Source organism: Trichechus manatus, unplaced genomic scaffold (assembly GCF_000243295.1).
Source record: "Trichechus manatus latirostris isolate Lorelei unplaced genomic scaffold, TriManLat1.0 scaffold00073, whole genome shotgun sequence".
Taxonomy (NCBI): domain Eukaryota; kingdom Metazoa; phylum Chordata; class Mammalia; order Sirenia; family Trichechidae; genus Trichechus; species Trichechus manatus.
Genome location: NW_004444009.1, coordinates 2,611,841 through 2,633,734, shown reverse-complemented (window position 1 = coordinate 2,633,734; position 21,894 = coordinate 2,611,841). Strand labels below are relative to the sequence as shown.

Here is a 21,894-nt window from a genome sequence, read left to right as displayed (position 1 = left end):
TGGGGCAGGGGTGGGCAGGAGCAGCCCTATCCCCAGCCTTGTTATCTGAGACCTCGTAGCAGGAGCTGCCAGCTTAGCCCTGCTGTATTGCAGCCTTGCTGCAGAGGTTGTGACTCTTCCCAGGCCCAGCCGCTAGAGAAAGGCTCCTTTGTTCTCCACATGCCTTGAGAACAAAGCAGCGTTGCTGGGGTGACTGCTGGTGGATGCAGTGAGTGGAGGCGGGGTGGGAGTGGCCTGTGTGGAAAGCCCCTTCCCAGAGCTCTTACCTTGCAAGCTCCTCAGAAGCCTTTTTCCTTCATGTCCATCTTAGAGCCTTGGTGAACCTTGCCCCCTAATATGAACCCTCCACACCAGCTGACCCCCTTGTTTTTCCCAAGCCAGGGAATAATCTCCCCACTTCTTTTGTTTAATTGTGGTAAAAATGTATATAACCCAACATTTGCCAATTCAACGTTTTCAGTTGTATAATTCAGTGACCCTGATTATATCAATCATGCTGTGCGATCATCACCAGTATCTGTGGCCAGTTTTCCATCACCATTCCATCAATGCTTCCTAGACAATCACTGCCCTTTTCTCCTCTCTCTTGACCCTGGTAACCACTAATAAGCTCTGGTCTCTATATATGTGCATGTTGGTGCCTGTTCTAGAGATTTCATGTAAGTGGGAATATCCCCACTTCTTGTCTTTGCTCACGTTGGGCCCTTCCTGGCATGCCCTCTTTTTCCTCCAACCTGACTTCTACTCCATTCCTATCTCATTCATTCATTCTTTAGATATTTCTTAAGCTCCAGGGGGTGCCATGTACTCTGTCTAACTTTGTGGGGACACGGGCAATAAGGCGTGGCCTTATTTCTTTGGGCTCACCACTGCCTTCACTAAGACTTAGTTTGCATTTCTAGCTCCATCTCAGTCCTTTGGGCAATTAACCACGTTGTCAAGGTTCCAGGCATTTATATCTTTCTCCCTAACTAAATTCTAAGTTTTCTGAGGAAAAAACCATGAATTAAGCTTCTCTGAAGCCTGGGTGGCACCTTTGCGCTCGAGTCAATTCCAAATCATAGAGACCCTATAGGTATACCAAAAAAAAAACCCCAAACCTGCTGCCATCAAGTCAATTCCAAATGATAGCAACCCTATAGGACTGAGTAGAACTGCCCTATAGGGTTTCCAAGGAGCAACTGGTGGATTTGAACCATTAATCTGTTGGTTAGCTCTTAACCAGTATGCCACCAGGGCCAGGATTTACAGCACATATTTTAGGGGGACACAGTTCAATCCATAACAGGGCCCAAACATTTTATGTAGTCAGAAAACCATCTAGTCAGAAATGTAAGATAAAGGCAAATGAGGAATGCCATCCCAGAGAGACCCACTACCATATATCCAAGTAATGTGTACACCTTCTTATTGTGCTGTTCAGATGCTTCCCCAGCATGGAGTGGGGCAAGGCTGACAGTTGAATGAAGGGAGAATTGACTCTCCCCCACCCCAGGAAGTTTTGAGTGATCTTAGCCTTCTGTGTTCATTCCTGCCTCCACAATTCTCATCTATAGGACAAGTCATTGCCTTCTTGTTAGTGGCTGATGGGCAGTTGTCACCCACCAGGCAGCCAAAGCAAGGCTGGCCCTTTACCATCTGTTCTCCATGTGGGGCTGAGTCTTGGCAACAAGACCTTGACTTGGGGGCTGAGTTGGGCAGGTGTGCCCCTGACCTGCCCCTTCCTGCCCTCAGCCCTGCTCCTCTTTTCTCTGCAGGTAAATGCTCAGGCCCTTACCAGTGCCTTCTCTCCACACACCAAGCCGTGGATTGGTCTGGCAGAAGCTCTGGGGTCACTGATGCGAGCCTGGGCCGGGTCCCCCAAAGGGACCATCCAGGTGGTGACACAGGGTGAGCCCAGACATTGCTGACTGCATGGGATGAGCTGGGGACTCTGCAGAGGGAAGGAGACGAAGGGCGGGTGGACTTTGCAGCCCGCTGGGTGTGTCTGCAGGCCACAGAGCTGGCAGTAGACCCGGAGGTGACTTGGACCCTGGTCTTGTGACTCCACATCTTGTGCTCTGAATATGGCTCACTTACTACCGAGAGTAGTGGGAGGGGGGAAGATACAAAAAGTCACCGGAAAAACATTTAATTTTCACAAATCATGTTTATGCAGTATTTGTAAGATATTCATCGTTTGGGTCCAAGAGATACCTCACAAGACGTGGACTTGCATGCAAGAGACAGTAGGATCCAGTGGAGGGAGGCCTACTTTAAGCAAGAGGATGTTAGAATCTGTTTTAAACCTGCCACCCACTTGCTAGGTGACTTTCCCTTCTCTGAACCTTGGTTTCTTCTCGTGTAGAGTGAGAGTCAGGGGTAAATGTAGCTGATGAGCCAGTGGGGAGATTGTGTGCTCTGTGACATACTGAGGTGGGCCTCAGGCCAGCCAGCAGACCTTGAGGGTGTTTGCTCAGCCATGGAGTGGGAATGAGAACAGCACTCTTTGTCTACCCTGAGAGGCCACTGAGCAGGCTCTGGATGCCTTTGTATTGAATCCAGCGCTGTGTAGATGTGGTTGAAAGGCCAGGGAGGGATCTATTCCCTTATCACTCTAGAGGCTTGTCTTTCTCCTGTGACTGCTGGACATCTCTACACCTTGAGGAGAGACGGGGGTGAGGCATTAGTCCCTGAAACATTGACAATACCAGGGGATGCCCGCTGGCCTGTGTGCCCAGGCCCAGGGGAAACAAGGCCTCGGTGGGGCCTGGGTGGCAGGGGTCTGGGCGTCCATGGTGAAAGGTTGCTTCACTTGCTCCTTTTTGTTTCCATTTCCTGAGGCCTGCAAGGGTCTGAGTGCCAGGTCAGGGTGCCCTCAAGAAGGATAGTCAGGCTAATATGGCAGAGTCAAATGGGGTGGGTGCAGTGGGAGGCATGCCAAGTTTTGAAGGGGAGTTTCTCAGGGCCACTTTAGAGCATGCAGTGTTTCCTGGCTTGGATCCAGATTGCACCTCTCCCCCACGGCTGGCTTTGAGCCCTTGGGAGGAAGAGAAGTGCAGCTGCCCTGAGCAGTGAGTGAGGAGGTGCCAGTGGCCTCCTGCCCACTCCTGCGTTTCTCAACAAACAGTGACCTTGTGGTAGCTTCTCTCGGTCCGCAGGAACATCCCTGAAGAATGCTGGGAACTGCCTAAGGCCTGCCGTCATCGTGGGCCTCCTGAAGGAAGCTTCCAACCAGGCAGATGTGAACTTGGTGAATGCCAAGCTGCTGGTGAAAGAGGCTGGGCTCAATGTACGTCCCCCACTCCTGCCCTGTCCTTCACCATCCCCTCTGGCACTACCTTCTTCTCCTTAGCTTTCAGAGCACCTTTTCAGAAGCATGTTTATAGCCCTACTCATTAAGTAGAAGCCCTGGGTGTCTGTGAGAAGAAGCTATAACATCTTCACTTGCCAAATGGAGATACTGTCTACCTCTGACTGTCGCTGTGAAGATTAAGTGAGATAATATGTGTGAAAGTGCTTTGTGAACTCCACTGCTCTGTGTATCCCCTTCTCTGAGTTACCTAGTGCTGCCATAACAAAAACATACCACAAGTGTATGGCTTTGAAGAACAGAAATTTATTTCTTACAGTTTGGGAGGCTGGAAGTCCAAAATCAAGGTGTGGCTCTAGGGGGAGGGCCTTCCTTGTCTATTTCAGCTTCTAGTAGCTGCCAGTGATCCTTGGAGTTCCTAGGCTTGTAGATGTATCTGGCGTATGTCTGTCTTCATATGACATCTTCCTCCTACATGGGCCTCTGAGCCTATTCTGCTCTTTTTATAACTCAGAAGTGATTAGGTTTAGCACCCACCCCACACTGGTATGACCTCACTGACCTAACAAAAGAAAAGCCCCTATTTTCAAACAGGGTCATATTGACAGGTATAGGGGTTAGGATTTCAGTGCATATTTTTGAGGGACATAATTCAGTCCATAACAACCCGTTTCACAGCCAAGGAGAATGACAACCAGGCTGAGTCTCCAGGCAGCATCTGACGTGGCTGAGGCTTGGAGATGGCCCAGTGCCCCCTGGCTCTGGCTCTCTTTCCAGTGTTCCTTTTTCCACAGTAGCCTGCTTCTTGATTAGCTTGCAGATCCTGGGAGCAAGCAGCATGTCCCATGCACCCTCTCCTGCCCCTCATTGCTTCCCTTTGGCCTCTTCACCTTTGGTCACCTTTTCAGATCAAAGTTTGTGTTTTTCAGCCAGCGGGAGCTGGCAGAGCGAGATTAAACCAGTTGCCATCAAGTCAATTCCGACTTGTGTGTCAGAGGAGAACTGTGCTCCAGAGGGTTTTCAGTGGCTGATTTTTCAGAAGTAGATCACCAGGCCTTTCTACTAAGGTGTCTGAATGGATTCGCACCTCCAAACCTTCCGGTTAATAGCCAAGAACATTAAACATTTGCACTACCCAGGGACTCCAAAGAGAGATTGCTTCTCCTAATTCCCAACTCCCTCCTTCCCCACCCACCTCCTTGCCTTACACTACTACCTCCCAGCCAGGCCACTGATTCTGTGCAGGAAGCAGTAAGTTATAGCAGGAGGGGCCAGACTGAGTGAGTCTGTGGCTGGCCTGTTAACCCAGCATCTGAGTCCTTACAGCCCTGCCTCCCTCCCTCCCTCCCTCCCTCCCTCCAGTTGCCACCCCTCCAAGTCTGTACCTGTACCTTAGAGATCTCTTTGTCCTCCCTCCAGGGAGCCATTGACTGTCCCAGGAAGCTGATGCTCAGGGTGCAAGGCATAGCCCATTGCCCTCTTCCCCCGGCCCCTGAACTGCTGAGCATATCGGCTCAGCCCTGTGAGTGGGCTGTTGAGCCGAGGGAGAGGTTGGGCATGATGCAGCCCAGAGGAATAACTGAGCCTCCTTGCTTTCTCTCCACAGGTTACCACCTCCCACAGCCCTGCTGCTCCCCTGCTCCCAGGAGAGCAGCAGGGCTGTGGGGAATGCCTCCTGACCGTGACCCTGGCAGGCGCCCCCTACCAAGCTGTGGGCTCAGTGCAGGGCACCACACCTGTGCTGCAGGCGCTCAATGGAGCTGTCTTCAGGCCAGAAGTGCCTCTCCGCAGGGGCTTGCCCCTGCTCATGTTCCGGGCTCAGCCCTCCAACCCCGCCATGCTGCCTACCATGATTGGTAAGGAGGGGCCTGTGGGGACAGTCGGCGCCCTTGAGGCAGGAGCGGGGGTTTCTGCCCTGGGAGTGGGCTCCACAGATCTGCCTCCTCTCCACGCCTCAGAACATCTCTGTATCACACTGTGGGTCTGTCATACCCATTTCCAGAACATTTGGGGGGTGGTTACTGAGTTCAGAGAAGTAAAGTGCTTTATATGATGTTGTAGAACTATGTGTTACGGGCGAGACCAGAGCCGTTTGCCATGCTGAGATCAGTTTCAATATGCCTGTGGCGAGGTCTCCCAGGAGCTCAGAGCTCTGACCTCAGGCTCTTCCCCTGACCACAGTCCCTGTTGTCCAGCTTGACCAAAGCAGAGCCTACCAGGGCATCCCCTCCAGTAGCCGTGGGCATCTCAGACCTGCCCCCATGCTGAGCTTTGCTCCCCTGGGGCCTGGGCTGCTGGGAGCACGTCCAGATTTGACAGAGAATGTGTCTCAGACCTCTGGGGACTTCATTTCACCAGTCTTGCCAGATGCTGAGAAGAACTTTCCCCTGCTTTTCTCCCTTGCTGTTGATCTGGATAAAATTGGCCATCAGCAAGTCAAGAGATGGCTACAGCTCTTTGTGTCTGGATTTCTCTTCTCTATCTTATCTGATAGCCAGGATATTCCCAGTCTCTGGAACAGCGAGGGAACCTGGCCAGATGCTCTCATTCCTTCCATGTATGATGTCTTTGATTCTGTGATCCTCATCCCCCACTGCAGCTTTGAACATTTTGTTAGTTGCAGCTGAGTTTGATTCCAACTCATAGCGACCCCATGTGTGCAGAGTAGAATTGCTCCATAGGGTTTTCGGAAGCAGATCTTCCAAGGCATCTCTGGGTGGGTTTGAACTGCCAGTCTTTCAGCTAGTAGTCAAGTGCATAACTATTTGCACCACCCAGGAACTCCAGCTTTGGTTACTGAAGCCCAAGACTTCTTATTCCACTCCCAGCCCCTCACTCCTCCTTTCCTCACGCCTTGTGCTAACCGGGGTTTCTTCTACTCTGCAGGCCTCCTGGCAGAGGCAGGTGTGCAGCTGCTGTCCTACCAGACCTCAGTGGTGCTGAATGGGGAGACCTGGCATGTCATGGGCATCTCTTCCCTGCTGCCCAGCCTGGAGGCATGGAAGCAGCATGTGACTGAGGCCTTCCAGTTCCATTTCTAACCTTGGAGCTCATTGGTCCCAGTCTCTGCTGCTTTTCTGAAGAAACCTGCTTGCTGTGACCAACAGGAAGAGAAGGTCCACATTCCCCGGGCTCACCATGAGCCACTAACAACTGCCTCTACTGTAGACCTCATCGGACCCCTGTAGTGCAGCAATAACTATCTAATAAAGAGCTGACCCCAAATTCTCCCAGCATCTTTGTCTTGCCATTACCCGGAAGAGCCACCAGAGGGCAGCCATGGCTTGGTTTTCGTTGCAGGCAGGTAGGGAATATGGAGGATTGGGGTAGGTGAATTGCATGCCTGGGATGGATGCTCTGAAGATGATCCTTCTGGTGTCTGTCCTTCAAGCTTATTCAGAGGCATTTTTACAGTAACAAACTCAAGATATTTCAGGTCCCTATGGCACATTTCATCTGAGAGCATGTTGTGTTCCATTGAGTCTATTTCAACTCATAGTGACCCCATGTGACAGAGTAGAACTACCCCCGTAGGGTTTTCTAGACTGTAATCTTCACAGGAGGAGGTTGCCAGGTCTTCCTCCTGTGGAGTCACTGGGTGGGTTGGAACTGCCAACCTTTTGGTTAGCAGCGCCATTACATACACGCATATTAATAAACATAATTCAACAAACATGGACAGCATGATATGCCAGACACTGGTGCTTGAGAAGATGAGTAAAGCCCAGAGCCCACTCTCATAGGAGTCTCCCTCTGGTGGGAGGGTCAGAGGCACACACACAGAGATCACTGGGTGCAGTGTGAGAAGTGCTACAACAGATGTATATGGAATCCTGTGGGATCCAGAGGAGGAATTCATTTGAGCTGAGGAAGTTGGAGTCTCAGAAGAAGATGGTTTAGAAGGATTTTATAAGGGGCAGAAAGTGTGTAAAGGCATGAGGTCATGAGCATATTTGGCAGGTTCAGGTAAGGAGTTCAGTACGTTTTGGACAGTATTACTTGATCACGGGCAGAAGCTCTGCAGCTCTATGGATCTGTAGAATTAAAAGACACAAAAGAAAGACGTTCAATCATGAGTCTCATACTAGGGCATGCCTGCCCTCCCAGTGCCTGCTCCTTACCCACAGTGTGACTGCAGAGGGATTCTCTTAACTACTCCCACTGCCTGCTCAGCCCAGTGAATAGGAGCCAAAGCTGCAGGTGCAAGGTCCCCTTACAGGTCCTGACTGACAGGAGAGCAGGCTAGGGCAGTGTAAGGTCTCCAGAGCAAAAACAGTGCCACATTTGCATCAAATCATTTCAGCTAAAATCTCTGTTGTAGGTCAATTGCTCATGTGAGTAATCAGCGTGAGAAAAGTACAAGAGCCCTGTAGGTCCTGTGCTGCGTGAGCACTTGGGAGAGCCTTATAACCATGAGAGGGAGGGAGTCTGATTTGGAAATTCTCCTCTGAAAACCCCAGATCTCAATCTCTCTTTCTTTCATTTCACTTATGATGACTCAACTAGCTTGACACATTTAATAGTCTCCTAGTGGCACAACAGTTAAGTGCTCCACTACTAACTGAAGAGGGTGGTCCGAATCCATTCAGAGGTGCCTCGAAAGAAAGGCTTGGCGATCTACTTCAGAAAGAACAGCCATTGACAACTCTATGAAACACAGTTCTACCCTGACGCACATGGGGTCGCAATGAGTCAGACTTAACTCTATGGCAACTGGTTTGTTTTTTCCAAGCCACTGATTTAACCTTGTTGTGTGCCATCGAGTCAATTTTGACTCATAGTGACCCTATATGACAGAGTAGAACTGCCCCATAGGGTTTTCTAGGCTGTAATCTTTATGGGAGCAGATTACCAGGTCTTTCTCCCATAAAGACACTGGGTGGGTTTGAACTGCCAACCTTTTGGTCCGCAGCCAAGTGCTTAACCGTTGTGCCACCACGGTTCCTTGATTTAACCTTAACCACATTTAAAACAAACATGCAGACAACCAAATTGAGAACTCCCTGGTAGTACCAAAGTCTTGTGAACCTGCTTACTGGGTTGCCTGTTCTTAGTTGACTCCTGCAGCCCTGGCCTGTCCAGCCTCCTTGTCCACCTTACCTAGCTCCTAACATCCTGGCTGCAGCAATTTGGTGACTCAACAAGAGAGGCCAAGCAGCTGAGAATGTTCCCAGTGGTTAGGAATGAATGGAGGGTACCATTTTCCTAAAGCTCCCCCGCTTCTTCTCATGCTGCTTTATCTCTTCATTTCCTTTATCCACTGACTTCTACCTCCCCTTCCCATGCTCCACACCCTGCCCTTGGCACACCTTTTCTTCCTTTTTCATCTACCAAAGGAGAAAAAGCAAACAACCCAGAAAGATACAGCGGGAAGTATTTGGGGATGGGGTCTGTACTGAGTGAGATCTATGGGTTGTAAAAAACATCGCTTCTCATCTCTTTTGCTTATCTTACCTATTTGGAATATAAAATTAAGGCATATATGGGGATATGAACTGTTGTTGTTAGGTGGCGTGAACTCAGTTCTGACTCAAAATGACCCTGTGTACAGCAGAATGAAACACTGCCCGGTCCTGTGCCATGCTCACAATCTTTACTATGTTTGAGCCCATTGTTGCAGCCACTGTGTCAATCCATCTTATTGAGGGTCTTCCTCTTTTTTGCTGACCCTCTACTTTACCAAACATATGTCCTTCTCCAGGGACTGGTCCTTCCTGATAACATGTCCAAAGTATGTGAGACTAAGTCTCACCATCCTCCCTTCTAAGGAGCATACTGGAAGTACTTCTTCCAAGATAGATTTGTTCTTTCTTCTGGCAGTCTATGATATATTCAATACTCTTCACCAACGCCATAATCAAAGGCATCAATTCTTCTCTAGTCTGCCTTATTCACTGCCCAGCTTTTGCATGCATATGATGCAACTGAAAATACCATGGTTTGGGTCAGGCACACCTTAGTCCTCAAAGTTTCATCTTTGCTTTTTTTTTTTTCCCTCCTTAATTTTTTATTGTGCATTAGGTGAAAGTTTACAGAGCAAATTCATTTCCCATTTGATAGTTTGTACATAAAGTATTCTGTGACATTGGTTTTATTCCCCACAATGTGTTGCACTCTCCCCCTTTCCACCCTAGATTCCCTATTTCCTTTCGTCTTGATTTTCTACCCCTTCCTGCGTTCTCGTCTGTGCTTTTGGGCAAATGTTGCCCTTTTGATCTCACAAAATTGATTGTTCTAAGGAACACATACCTCTCGAGTGTTATTGTTTATTTTATGGGCCTGTCTATGGTTTGGCTGGAAGGTGGTCTCCGGGAATGGCTTCAGTTCCAGGTCAGAAGGGTGTCTTGGAGCCATAGTCTCAGGGGTTTCTCCAGTCTCTGTCAGATCAGTAAGTCTGGTCTTTTTTGTGAATTTGTTTGTTCTACAATTTTTCTTCTGGTCTTGGGGTCATCTAAGCTGTGGCTCATGTGGTCCATTAGCCCTTTGGACCAATTGCTCCCTTGAGTTTTTGGTTTTCTTCATTCTCCTTTGCTCTGGATGGTAAGAGGCCAATAGTTGTTTCTTCTTCACAAGCTTTAGGACCCCAGATGCTACTCACTAAAGTAGGATGCAGAACTTTGTGTGTATAAACTATGTTGTGCCAATTGACATAGATGTCTCCCTAGTCTATGGTCCTTTACCTTCAAGCCTAGGAACTTCATCCCGTAAGATGTTTGCTTATGACTAAGAATTTGCTGGTGGATTCAAACTGCTGAGCTTTTGGTTAACCACTGCACCAGCAGAGCTCCAAAAAGTTGCCCTGACTGTGGCCCTTGTGTGGCCTATTGTCTATTAATATATAAGCAACACCCACAGTTATGTATGTAGAAATATCCACCATCAAACCTATATTTGCAGGTGGATGTGTTCCCTGACACCCTCCCACACCTCTTGGCATACCTATCTACCTATGTATCCCTTTGTAAATTATTGTTTGTTAATACTATTGTTTCAGGATTGTCTATGTTATAGTAATTACTGTTGTAGCCCTTTGTTCTTGTTTTCTGCTCAGTGTCCTCCCTTGCCTTGGTCATGTTTTGCTGACTTGCCCCATATTGTGTATTGCCTTTCCCTTCACCAATATTAACACATGTCTTCTATCTATTTGATAATTTTCTCTCCCTCCTCCTCCTATCCGTGGTAATCAAAGAATTTTTTTGTGTGTGTGTAAAACTTTTTTATTTCTTTATAATAGTGGTCTCATACAATATTTGTCCTTTTGTGATTGACATTCCACTCAGTATATTGTCCTCCAAATCCATCCATGTTGTGAGATGTTTCATGGATTTGTCATTATTCTTTATTGTTGCATAGTATTCCATTGTGTGTATGTACCACAGTTTGTTAATCCATTCATTTGTTGATGAGCACTTAGGTAGTTTCCATCTTTTTGCTATTGTGAATAATGCTGCAAGGAACATGGGTGTGCATATGTCTATTTGTGTCATGGCTCTTATTTCTTTAGGGTATATACCTAGAAGTGGGATTGCTGGGTGTTATGGATTGAATTGTGTCCCCCCAAAACATGTGTCAACTTGGCTAGGCCATGATTCCCAGTATTGTGTGGTTGTCCACCATTTTGTGATCTGATGTGATTTTCCTATGTGTTATAAATCCTACCTCTAGGATGTTAATGAGGCAGGATTAGAGGCAGTTATGTTAATGAGGAAGGACTCAATCTACAAGATTAGGTTGTATCTTGAGTCAACCTCTTTTGAGGTACTCAGAAGAAAGTGAGGAGAGTACATTGGACATGGTGCAGACAGCAGAAGCAGCATCAGAGAAATGACAGCAGCAGAGAAATGACAGCAGCAGAACCAGGAGAACAACAACAGACAGTGCTGGTGCTGACCCACAGAGCAGGAGAGCTGAGTGCCTTTGTGCAGGAGGCTTCCTGGCAGAGTGAGATGCCTTTGGGCACTTATCGGTGGAGCTAGGATTGCCAACCCACAGAGCAAGAGAGCTGAGTGCCTTCCAGCTGAAGTTTACTAGCAGCATGGAGTGCCTTCACGCACTTATTGGTGAAGCTACAGAACTTTGGAACATTTGCCCCCGCAGGGCAAACGCCGGTGGAGAGGCACACAGGGATGAGAGGCCAAGGAACCAGGAAGCAGGAGCTGAAGAGATAAGGAACACAGGAAGCTGAGCTGCCACAAGCTCAAAGGGCCACAACCTCTGGGGTCTCAAAGGCTGGAGCCACAGCCTCCTAGGTTTCAAAGAATCAGATCTTCACCAACTCAGTTCCAGAGTGTGGGGCTGCCTCTTCACGAGTGCCAGCAGATGGGGCTGAATCCACTGCCCAACGGTGAGGGGGTGCGGCTGACATGCCCAGGGGTAGAAGAATACTGCCTGCCAGGCTGAGGGGGGAGGGTTGACACTCAGATGGACTAGTAGAATGGGGCCATCCAAATGTGAGGGAGCAGAGTTGCTGTTCCAGTGGGCCTGGAAAGTGGAGCTAAAATCCAGGGCTGGGGAGCCTCCACCCAGAATCCAGACAGTGTGGCCAACACCCAGAGCCTGGAGGGCAGGGCCATTGTGTAAAAGGTCTCAGAGAACAGAGAATTATTTTCAAGCCTTTAGAGCTAATGTAATGTGTTCTGTTGACTTGCTTGGTGCCTGTTATTCCTTCTTTCCCTCCAGTTTCTCGCATTTGTAATGGAAATGTCTAGTTTGTGTCAGTTCCACCGTTGTACTTTGGAAGTACACTTGTTTGGAAGTTAACTTATATTCTAGATTTCACAGATGAAGAGGAACTTTTGGATTTGGGACTTGGAATTAATTTAAGACTTTTGCTGTGATATGATGGATTGAAAGTGTTTTATATGTTGCAAGGACATGAATTTTTGGAGGCCAAAGGGTAGAATGTTATGGATTAAATTGTGTCCCACCTCAAATATCTGTCAACTTGGCTAGACAATGATTCCTAGTACTGTGTGATTGTCTACCATTTTGTGATCTGATGTAATTTTCCTATGTGTTGTAAATTCTAACCTCTATGATGCCAATGAAGTAGGATTAGAGGCAGTTATGTTAATGAGGTAGGACACAATCTACAGGATTAAGTTATATCTTGAGTCAATCTCTTTTGAAATATAAAAAAAGAGAAGTGAGCAGAGAGGAGAGGGACCTCATGCCACCAAGAAAAAAGAACTAGGAGGGAAGCGCATCCGTTGGACCAGGGGTCCCTGTGCTGAGAAGCTCCTAGACCAGGGAAGGCTGATAACAAGGACTTTCCCCGAGAGCCCACAGAGAGAGAAAGCCTTCCTGTGGAGCTGGCACCCTGAATTTGGACTTCTAGCCCCCTAGACCATGAGAGAATAAATTTCTCTTTGTTAAAGCCATCCACTTGTGGTATTTCTGTTATAGCACCATTAGATGACTAAGACACTGGATCATATGGTATTTCTATTTCTAGCTTTTTAAGGAAGCGCCAAACCATTTTCTGTAGTGGTTGTACCATTTTACATTCCCACCATCAGTGTATAAGAGTTCCAGTCTCCCCACAGCCTCTCCAATATTTGCTATTTTCTGTATTTTTTTTATTAGTGCCAGTATTGTCGGGGTGAGATGGTATCTCATTGTAGTTTTGATTTACATTTCTCTAATGGCTAATGATTGTGAGAATTTCTTCATGTATTTGTTAGCTGCCTCCATGTCTTCTTCAGTGAAGTGTTTGTTCATATCCTTTGCCCATTTTTTAATTGGATTGTTTGTCTTTTTGTTGTTGAGGTGTTGACATTTTCTATAAATTTTAAAGATTAGACTCTTGTTGGATATGTCGTAGCCAAAATTTTTTTTCCAGTCTATAGGCTCTTTCGGAAGAATCTTTTGATAAGCATAAGAGTTTAGTTTTCAGGAGGTCTCATTTTTCTAGTTCATTTTCTGCTTTTTGTGCATGTTTAGTTATGTTTGGTATTCTGTTTATGCCATATATTAGGGCCCCTAGTGTTGTCCCTATTTTTTCTTTCATGATCTTTATAGTTTTAGGTTTTATCTTTAGGCTTTGATCCATTTTGAGTTAGTTTTTCTGTTTGGTGTACATCTTTGCTTTTTAACACTTTCAAGAGTCAGTTTGTTGTACTATGATAGCTTGCGTGTTGCTGTGATGCTGGAAGCTATACCACCAGTATTTCAAATACCATCAGCATCACCCATAGTGGACAGATTTCAGTGGAACTTCCAGGCTAAGCCAGACTGGGAAGAAGGACCTGGTGATCTACTTCTGAAAAAAATTGACCAATGAAAACCTTATGGGGACATGAACTATAAGATTACAATTCTAAACATTTGATTCTTCTTTTAGAAGTACCCTAAAGAATTCTCCCATTTCTCCTCTCACCCTAACCCTCTTCCATTAAACTCTTCTCTTCCTATGCCCCCTCCTCACTTATTTCCCAAACCTCACTGCTACTCCCCAGAAGGAACTTTGTGGCATAAGAATTGCTGCCTGGCCCCTTAGCCTAAGAGGAGTCCTGGTGGCGCAGTGGTTAAGAGCTCAGCCGCTAACATAAAGATCAGTGGTTTGAACCCACCAGCTGCTCTGAGGGGGAAAGATGTGGCAACTTTCTTCTATTTGGAAACCTTATGGGGCAGTTCTACTCTGTCGTACAGGGTTGCTGTGAGTTGGATTTGACTCCACGGCAATGGTTTTGGTTTTGGTTTCCCCTAGCCTAAAGCTCCCTCTAGCCCAGGCTTCTGGCTCTGAGAAAACTCCCAACCACTTTGTTTCCTTAGGAATCTGTCCCCAGCACACTAGACTGTACCGTTTCTGAAACTATTCATCTTGATACTGATCTTATCTCTTGGGAGGAATGAGTGCCATAGGTTCAGGTTCACAGCCCGCTTCCATTTATAGTGCTAATTTTCTCTCAGGCTTCTAGGGCAGCTTTGTATTTTGAGTATATTGGGTAGACAAGTCTTACTCTTCTATTCACGTTCAAGATTTAATGACATGTCCGTCCCCAGGTTTTGCCCCAAGTTTTAATGGCCCTCATGGTACTTTAATGAAGATCAAAACTACAGCCTTCACTATAGATTACATCTCAACATAAAGAAAACAAAAATCCTCACCTGGACTAATAAGCAACATCATGATAAATGGAGAAAAGATTGAAGTTGTCAAGGATTTCCTTTTACTTGGATCCACAATCAACACCCATGCAAGCAGCAATCAAGAAGTCAAACAACATATTGCATTGGGCAAATCTGCTGCAAAAGACCTCTTTAAAGTGTTAAAAAGCAAGGATGTTACTTTGAGGACTAAGGTACACCTGACCCAAGCCATGATATTTTCAGTTGCCTCATATGCATGAGAAAGGTGGAAAATGAATAAGGAAGACTGAAGAAGAGTTGATTGTTTTGAATTATGGTGCTGGTGAAGAATATTGAATATACCAAGATCTGCCGGAAGAATGAACAAATCTCTCTTAGAAGAAGTACAGCCAGAGTGCTCCCTAGAAGGGAGGTTGGTGAGACCTCATCTCATGTGCTTTGGACATGTTATCAGAAGGGACCAGTCCCTGGAGAAGGACATCATGCTTGGTAAAGTAGAGGATCAGCCAAAACGAGGAAGACCTTCAGTGAGGCAGATAGTCACAGTGGCTGCAACAATGGGCTCAAGCATAGCAATGCCTGTGAGGGTGGCACAAGACTGGGCAGTGTTTCGTTACGTTGTACATAGGGTTGCTATGAGTCGGAACTGACTTTGTAGCACCTAAAACACTAACAACATGGTACGAACTCCCCACCACTGATCAGTTTGGAAGCAATGGACCCTCTCTGGCCTGGTTACAGTATCAAAATTGCATCTGTCACCCAGAGGAAAGACATCATGGTTTTATGCCCTCAACTTGGCAGACTCACTCACCGCCTTTAGAACGGGCGCCGGGCGTACTTCCTGCGATACATCTCATCCACTCGCTCCAGGTACCAAGTGCCTGGGAAAAGGCTGTTAGTATCACCAGAGGGTGAGAAATTCACTGTGGAATGAACACAAAAGGCAACACTCAAAAAGAGCTATATGGCGGAAGGGAAGAGAAAAAGAGTAATAGAGATGCTATCACTTCATGGTGAAGCTCTTCAGTCTGTGCTGGTGGGAGCTGCTAGGTCACCTATAATACACCATCCGGGACACTAGACCAGCAGAAGAATCAGAGAAGCAGCCACCTTGAATCTGGTACTTAAGGTTTAGCTATTCGCATTTTTATTGGAAGAGGATGACATTTACCTACAGTAAACATGCCCTTTCTCCACTGAAATCTTCATCAGGTCCTTTTGCCAGTGATACCTAGGTTGAGGTGGACATCAAAACTTCCAGTTTCCTAATAGACATTTCCTGCCTAGCCCTAAGTTCTCTGGCTATGATTTCATTGTAGCGCTTCAGTGCTTTGTCCATTAATGTTCACCTAAGAGGTCCTGTTTTTTATTTAAATTTTATTGTGGTAAAATACAGATAACAAGACATTTACCTTTTTAAGTGTATAATTCAGTGACAATAATTACATTCTCCATGTTGTGATATCCATTTCAAAATGTTTTTCATCATCCTAAACAGAAACTCAGTATGCCTTATGCAGTAACTCCCTGTTTTTGTCCCCCTTCTTAGCCCCTGGTAACCACTAATAAACTTTTGTCTCTATGCATTTGCCTGTTCTAGATATTTCGTATATGTGAAATATATTTCACGTATTTCAATATTTCTTCTTTCGTGTCTGACTTATTACACTCAGTATAACGTTTTCAAGGTTCATCCATGTCATACAATGTATCAGAACTACATTTCTCTTTATGGTGAATAATATTCCATTGTGTGGATATACCGCATTTTGTTTATCCATTCATCTGTTGATGTACACTTGGCTTACTTCCAATTTTTAAAATTGTTTTTCCAGTTAGCTCTATCACGTCCCCTGTTCCAGATGAGATCAGTTACCACAAGGTCTAGGTTTTCGGGAACATTGACACATTCCCAATTTCATATGTTCTATCTTCTTTTCATATATACTGCAAGCCATGTGTCTCAAGTTTTGCTAGAGAAAATGTGGGTATCAAAGTTTTGAAACCACCATCTAGTCTTTCCAGTTTTACCTTTCTTTGGCTTTTGTTTCCTTTTCATTTGTTGCTTTTTTTGGGTGATAGTTTGTTATGTTTGGTGGGGTAAGAGGGCAGTTGAGAGTAGACAGTAATATTTGTTGGTAACATTTATGTACACTAATTGATTAATCTGTTTGGCAACCCTGCAAAGTTGGTATCCTGTTAGAAATGAGGCAACTGAGAACAGTGCAATAATTTTCCCAAAGGCACACAGCTAGTGAGTTGCTCAGCTCAGATTCAAATTTGGACATCTAGTTCTAGCATCTGGGCTCTTTCCATTGTTGCATAGATAACGTATTTCAAGAACCATACTTCTGGCTTCTGTGGGATTACATTCTCCAGTATCCTGTTTTGGGCAGCTGCTGCATTCTGTACTGGGAAGTTTATGCCATCTCCTACCTGTTCCCAACTCTGCCTTCTGCTTCCACACCCAGTTCTTGACCCTTTGGATCTAGCAGATCTTCTCCCAGTCATATTTCATAGAAGTCTAGACCATGGTTAACTATATTCTGGACTTCTAGATTCCCTGGCTTCCAGCTTGTTGTTGTTGTTGTTAGCTGTTGTCTAGTTGGTCCCTGATTCATGGTGATCCCATGTACAACAGAACAAAATGCTGCCCAGTCCTATGTCATCCCCATGATTGAGGGCAGATTAACCAGTAAGCAAGGTATGCACAGACTTATTTGTGAACAATTTCACCACGTGTGAAAAACAGGGGAAATTATTCACTCGAGATTAATAAGTAAGCACAAGTAAGCCCGTGCATACCTTGCTTATTGGGTAATCTGTCCTTCCCAGGATCAGTTGTGGATCAGACCGTTGCTCTCCACAGGGTTTTCATCGGCTAATTTTTTTGGAAGTAGATTGCCAGGCCTTTTTTCCTAGTCTGTCTTAATCTGGAAGCTCCACTGAAACCTGTTCAGTATCATATCAACATGCAAACCTCCACGGACAGGTGGCTGTGCATGAGGTGCATTGGCCAGGAATAGAACCTGGGTCTCCTGCATGGAAGGTGAGAGAATTCTACCACTGAATCACCACTGTCCCCTGGCTCCAAGCTACTGGCATGGAATCTGAGATGAATTGCCTTCTCCTTCTCTCGTCCTGCTCCTTTTCTTACCCTTGCAGTAAAACTGTTCTCTCTGGTCCATTACTTCTGCGAACTCCTCAGCAGACATACGCTTCCTGGAAGCTAGGCGGTTTGGCAGGTCTGCTACACTAGACACCAGCTTCTCAAGCAGGGAGCCTGGGAAGGAAAAGTGAGATGCTTAACGTGCTTCATTGTCGTATCAATCACCAACAGCCGGGTTCTGTGGGAGTTGAAACCCTGGGGAAAGTGCTTTGTGTGTGGCTTAGAATATCAAGAAATGATGAAGGGCAGCAAACATAATGTTACCAAAACATTATGCTAACACACTCATCTAGTCAAGGTATATCCCATATAGTGCTTAGATGTGTGTCCTTGATTACATTAATCATGAAATAATCAGCAAATATTTGCTGGATACCTCAAATTCATCAACTTCTCTTTAACGAGTTGCAACCAACTCACCACCTTAGTAGTTCTTTTCTTGCCTGGCCTATTCGCTGGTTTCTCCATATCCACTTGTGGTGGTTAAGGTCGTATGTCACCTTGGCTGGGCCACGATCCTCAGTGGTTTGGCAGTTACTATGTAGTTTGGCAGCTTTTTAATGATACAATCATCTCCATAATGAGATTTGATATAATGTGATCACCTCCATGATGAGATCTGTTGTGAGCAGCCAGTCAGTTGAAAGGGAGTTTCCTGGGGGAGTGTGGCCTGTATCCAATATAGGTGGACTTTCTGGCAAGGCTAGCAGGCTTTTGCTCACTGTAGATCCTGCAGCTGGCTCATGTTAATCTGATCTCTGGTTCTTAGAGCTTGAGCTAGCAGCTTACCTGCCATCTTAACCTGCAGATCTTGGGATTCATCTGACTTCACAGTCTGTGAACCAGAGGCCTGCTATCTGACCTTCTGATCTTGGATTTGACAGCACCTGCAGCTACATGAGTCATGAGAAACCTCCAGCCTGACCCACAGACTTGGGACTTTCCAGCCTCCACAACCACATGAGCTATTTCCTTTATACAAATCTCTCTGTATATATATATTTATACGCTGCACTGGTTTTGCTTCTCTAGAGAACCCAGCCTAAGACACTACCTTTGTTCCTCTTCAATTTACTCACTAAGTAGTAGCCAAGAGGTGCTTTAAAAACATAAATTAGACAAACATACTCCACTGCTTAAATCCATTTAGTGATTTCCCTTGTTCCCAATCACAGCATAATTCCGTCAAGCTGTGAACTGTGAGGCAGAAGACGGTTTTTTTTATCAGATGAATCGTCATGAGTGCCTTGATGGAAAGATGGGACTCACCTGGAGAAGCATCCTTGGACGCACGGAGTGAAAATAAACTTGCTGCCATGCCAGAGCCATAGGAGAATGCACCGATCCTGGAGCCAGCCAAGTCTTGGGCAGAGTGACTACAGGGAAACAAATCAAAACAAAAAATACACCAGCATTTTATTCTGTGCTTCAAATAAGCCACCAACCTATCTGCCCAGTCTAATCCCTGTCTACCTCCTGCAACCACAAATGGTTTCAGGGCATTCTACATCTAGAGGGACTTTGGGTTGACCCTGGGGGCAGGTACAGAAGTAGGAAACATAGCCAAGAGGACAGCAGATGAAGTCTGAGATATAAAATGTACAGTGAGCACAGCAGAATTTTAGGGTACAAAGGGAATATATCCACACAAGGACAAGATGAACTCAGCGAACTTTGAAAGCACTTCCAAATGGAGGCCAGATCACAAGAATCACCCTCGTGGCTCCCATGTCGACTGGTTAGGCTTCAGCAGTCACGTTTTGATCATCTCCCCATCAGTAACGTGATCAAGTATACCCATATACATTTTTTCCTATGTTATATACATATACCAATTTAAAAAAAACAAAAACAAAAAACCTACTTGCCATTGAGTCGATTCCAACTCCTGGTGACTCCATGTGTATCAGAGTAGAACTATGCTCCATAGGGTTTTCAATGGCTGATTTTTCTGAAGTAGATTACCAAGTTTTTCTTCTGAGGAGCCCCTGGATGGACTCGAACCTCCGATCTTTCGGTTAGCAGCTGAATGTCTTAACTGTTTGCACCACAAAGGGACTCCATACATATACCGTAGTACAATTATTTCCTTATAAACCACACAAGATAGAATATCAATAAAAATAACAGCTAACATTTGAGCACCTGATTAATGCTAGAGGTGCAAATGGTTAATATGCTTGGCTGCTAACTGAAAGATTGGAGGTTTGAGAGGCACCTTGGAAGAAAGGACTGGTGACCTACTTCTGAAAAATCAGCCATTGAAAACCCTACGGATCACAGTTCTACTCTGACACACATGAGGTCACTATGAGTTGACTCCACAGCAGCTGGTAAAAGACACTTAATGCTCACCAAAACTCTGTAAGGTAGGTATTATTATAATCCAAGTTTTACAGATGGGAAAGTGAGGCACATAAAATTTAAGTAAAATTTCTAAGGTCAAAGCTAATAAATGGTACAGAGAGATCTGAGTCCAGATTGTGAACTCTAAAGCTAGACGCTCTTAACCACCATGCTCTACTAAGTAAAGACATTTTAAATGGGTGTGATAAAAATATGAAAAAAAAGTTCTATTTTCTTGCTGCACCCAAATAGATCTTGCACACTCCTTGACATACATGAACTTCACTTTAGAGACCACTGTTTAATGCAGATAAATTCACCTATAAATATACCTTTGAAACAAGTTTCTTTCCCCTTCCTTCCTTCCTTCCATCCTCCCTTCTTCCTTCTTTTCTTCCTCCCTTTCCCCCTTCTTATTCTCTTCGTCTCTCTTTCTTTAAAATTCTGAACCAGAAGAGGAAGTATGTCGTTGGCTGCCCCTCAGTGTGTGAGGATAGGAGGTGCGGCCAGGTATGGTACTCACTGGGCAAGAAGCGAGGCCAGGCACCCATACAGGGATGAGGTGTACATGTTCCCATTGTGTGTGGAGAGGTAAAGGGAGGCTTTGGTTTTCTTGTTGAACATGTCCAGCGAGGCCTTTTCAAATGCTGCTTCCATGTCCTTGTTGCTGTAGGTGTCTTCCGGTTTTAGTCCCCTGTGAAGTAACCAGAGGAATCAGCCAGGTAAGAGACCACAGGAAGGAGAAGGAGGGCAAGGAGAGAGGTAACAGCTTCTAGAGAGAAGACTTTGGGGCACATGTCTTTATTATAGAATGTTAAAGAAATATTTTACCATAGAATAGTTTATTACAGAATATTATAGAAAAGCACAAAGAAAAAATGTCACCAACAGTCCTACCATTCAGATACAGCACTTATGTCATATTTTTCTTGTGGAGTCCATCCCTGCATTCATACATTTTATTAGAAAATAAAACCATACTATATATTCTGTATTCTGTTGAACATGCTTTCCTAACTTAGAATATGTATATTCAATTTCCTTCATGATATTAAATCATCTTGTATAACATTATTTTTAGAGGCTGCAGAATGATCCATGGTAAGATGTACCTTACTTTAACCAATGCCCGTCCCTGTTTCTCACTATTTAAAACACTACAGTAAATATCTACATGTTCTTTTTTCTTCTTCAATATTGTATTATGAACATTGTCAAACATGCAACAAAGTTAAACTAATTTTACAGTGAATACCCATATACCCATCACTTAGATTCTACCATTAACATGTTGTACTTTATCATGCAAATACCTACCTTAAACTTTTTATATTTGTTTTTAATTAAAAGTTTAAAATTTTTTTCACCCAGCTGTCAAGTAATAATGTACCATTGTCTCGAGAGATGCTTGTTTTTGTTTAATAGAAGGATAACTTTAGTTAAAGGGTTCAGAACAGGGCTTCGAACTGGTTCACTCCTGTTTGAACTCCCACTGAGAATCTGTATCTCCAACAAGTTCCCAGGCAATGGCAGTGATTCCACTCCAGATGTATTGAATCAGAATCTATAGTTTGATAAGATCCCCAGGTGATTCTTATGTATAATAAATTTTGAGAACAACTACTTTACTTGTAGTTCTCAGAATTGGCCTACATGTTCTTTCAAACAAGTGGAATTACTGAGCCAAAGGCTTTTTTTTTTCTTTTCTTTTTCTTTTTTTTATTGTACTTCAGGTGAAGGCTTACAGAACAAATAGTTTCTCATGAAACAGTAGTACGCATATTGTTTTATGACATTGGTTAACAACCCCACAACATGTCAACCTTCTAACTTCTCAATGTTTTTTTTGGTAAAAATACACATAGCTAAAGATACACCATTTCAAAAATTTCTACATGCACATTCAGTGACATTGACTACGCTCTTCCAATTGTGCTGTTATTCTCACTTAAGATGAAGGCTTACAGAACAAAATAGTTTCTCATTTAACAGT

The 21,894-nt window shown here is 45.0% G+C and overlaps 2 protein-coding genes across 2 annotated transcripts in view; one reads left to right on the top strand and one right to left on the bottom strand.

Moving 5' to 3' along the window:
• The window catches only part of PHGDH (phosphoglycerate dehydrogenase), a 33,029-nt gene extending 26,515 nt beyond the window's left edge, over window positions 1-6,514 (top strand). The window contains exons 9-12 of the mRNA XM_004380337.2: window positions 1,758-1,890; window positions 3,141-3,271; window positions 4,899-5,148; window positions 6,179-6,514. Of these exons, the coding sequence (XP_004380394.1) occupies window positions 1,758-1,890; window positions 3,141-3,271; window positions 4,899-5,148; window positions 6,179-6,333 (669 nt within the window). The 3' untranslated portion in view covers window positions 6,334-6,514. The remainder of the gene's footprint in view (window positions 1-1,757; window positions 1,891-3,140; window positions 3,272-4,898; window positions 5,149-6,178) is intronic.
• Window positions 6,515-15,197: 8,683 nt separating this feature from the next.
• The window catches only part of HMGCS2 (3-hydroxy-3-methylglutaryl-CoA synthase 2), a 28,140-nt gene continuing 21,443 nt past the window's right edge, over window positions 15,198-21,894 (bottom strand). Inside the window, exons 7-10 of the mRNA XM_004380429.2 lie at window positions 20,425-20,595; window positions 18,825-18,931; window positions 17,544-17,669; window positions 15,198-15,309 (exon numbers count right to left, since the gene is read on the bottom strand). Of these exons, the coding sequence (XP_004380486.1) occupies window positions 15,203-15,309; window positions 17,544-17,669; window positions 18,825-18,931; window positions 20,425-20,595 (511 nt within the window). The 3' untranslated portion in view covers window positions 15,198-15,202. The remainder of the gene's footprint in view (window positions 15,310-17,543; window positions 17,670-18,824; window positions 18,932-20,424; window positions 20,596-21,894) is intronic.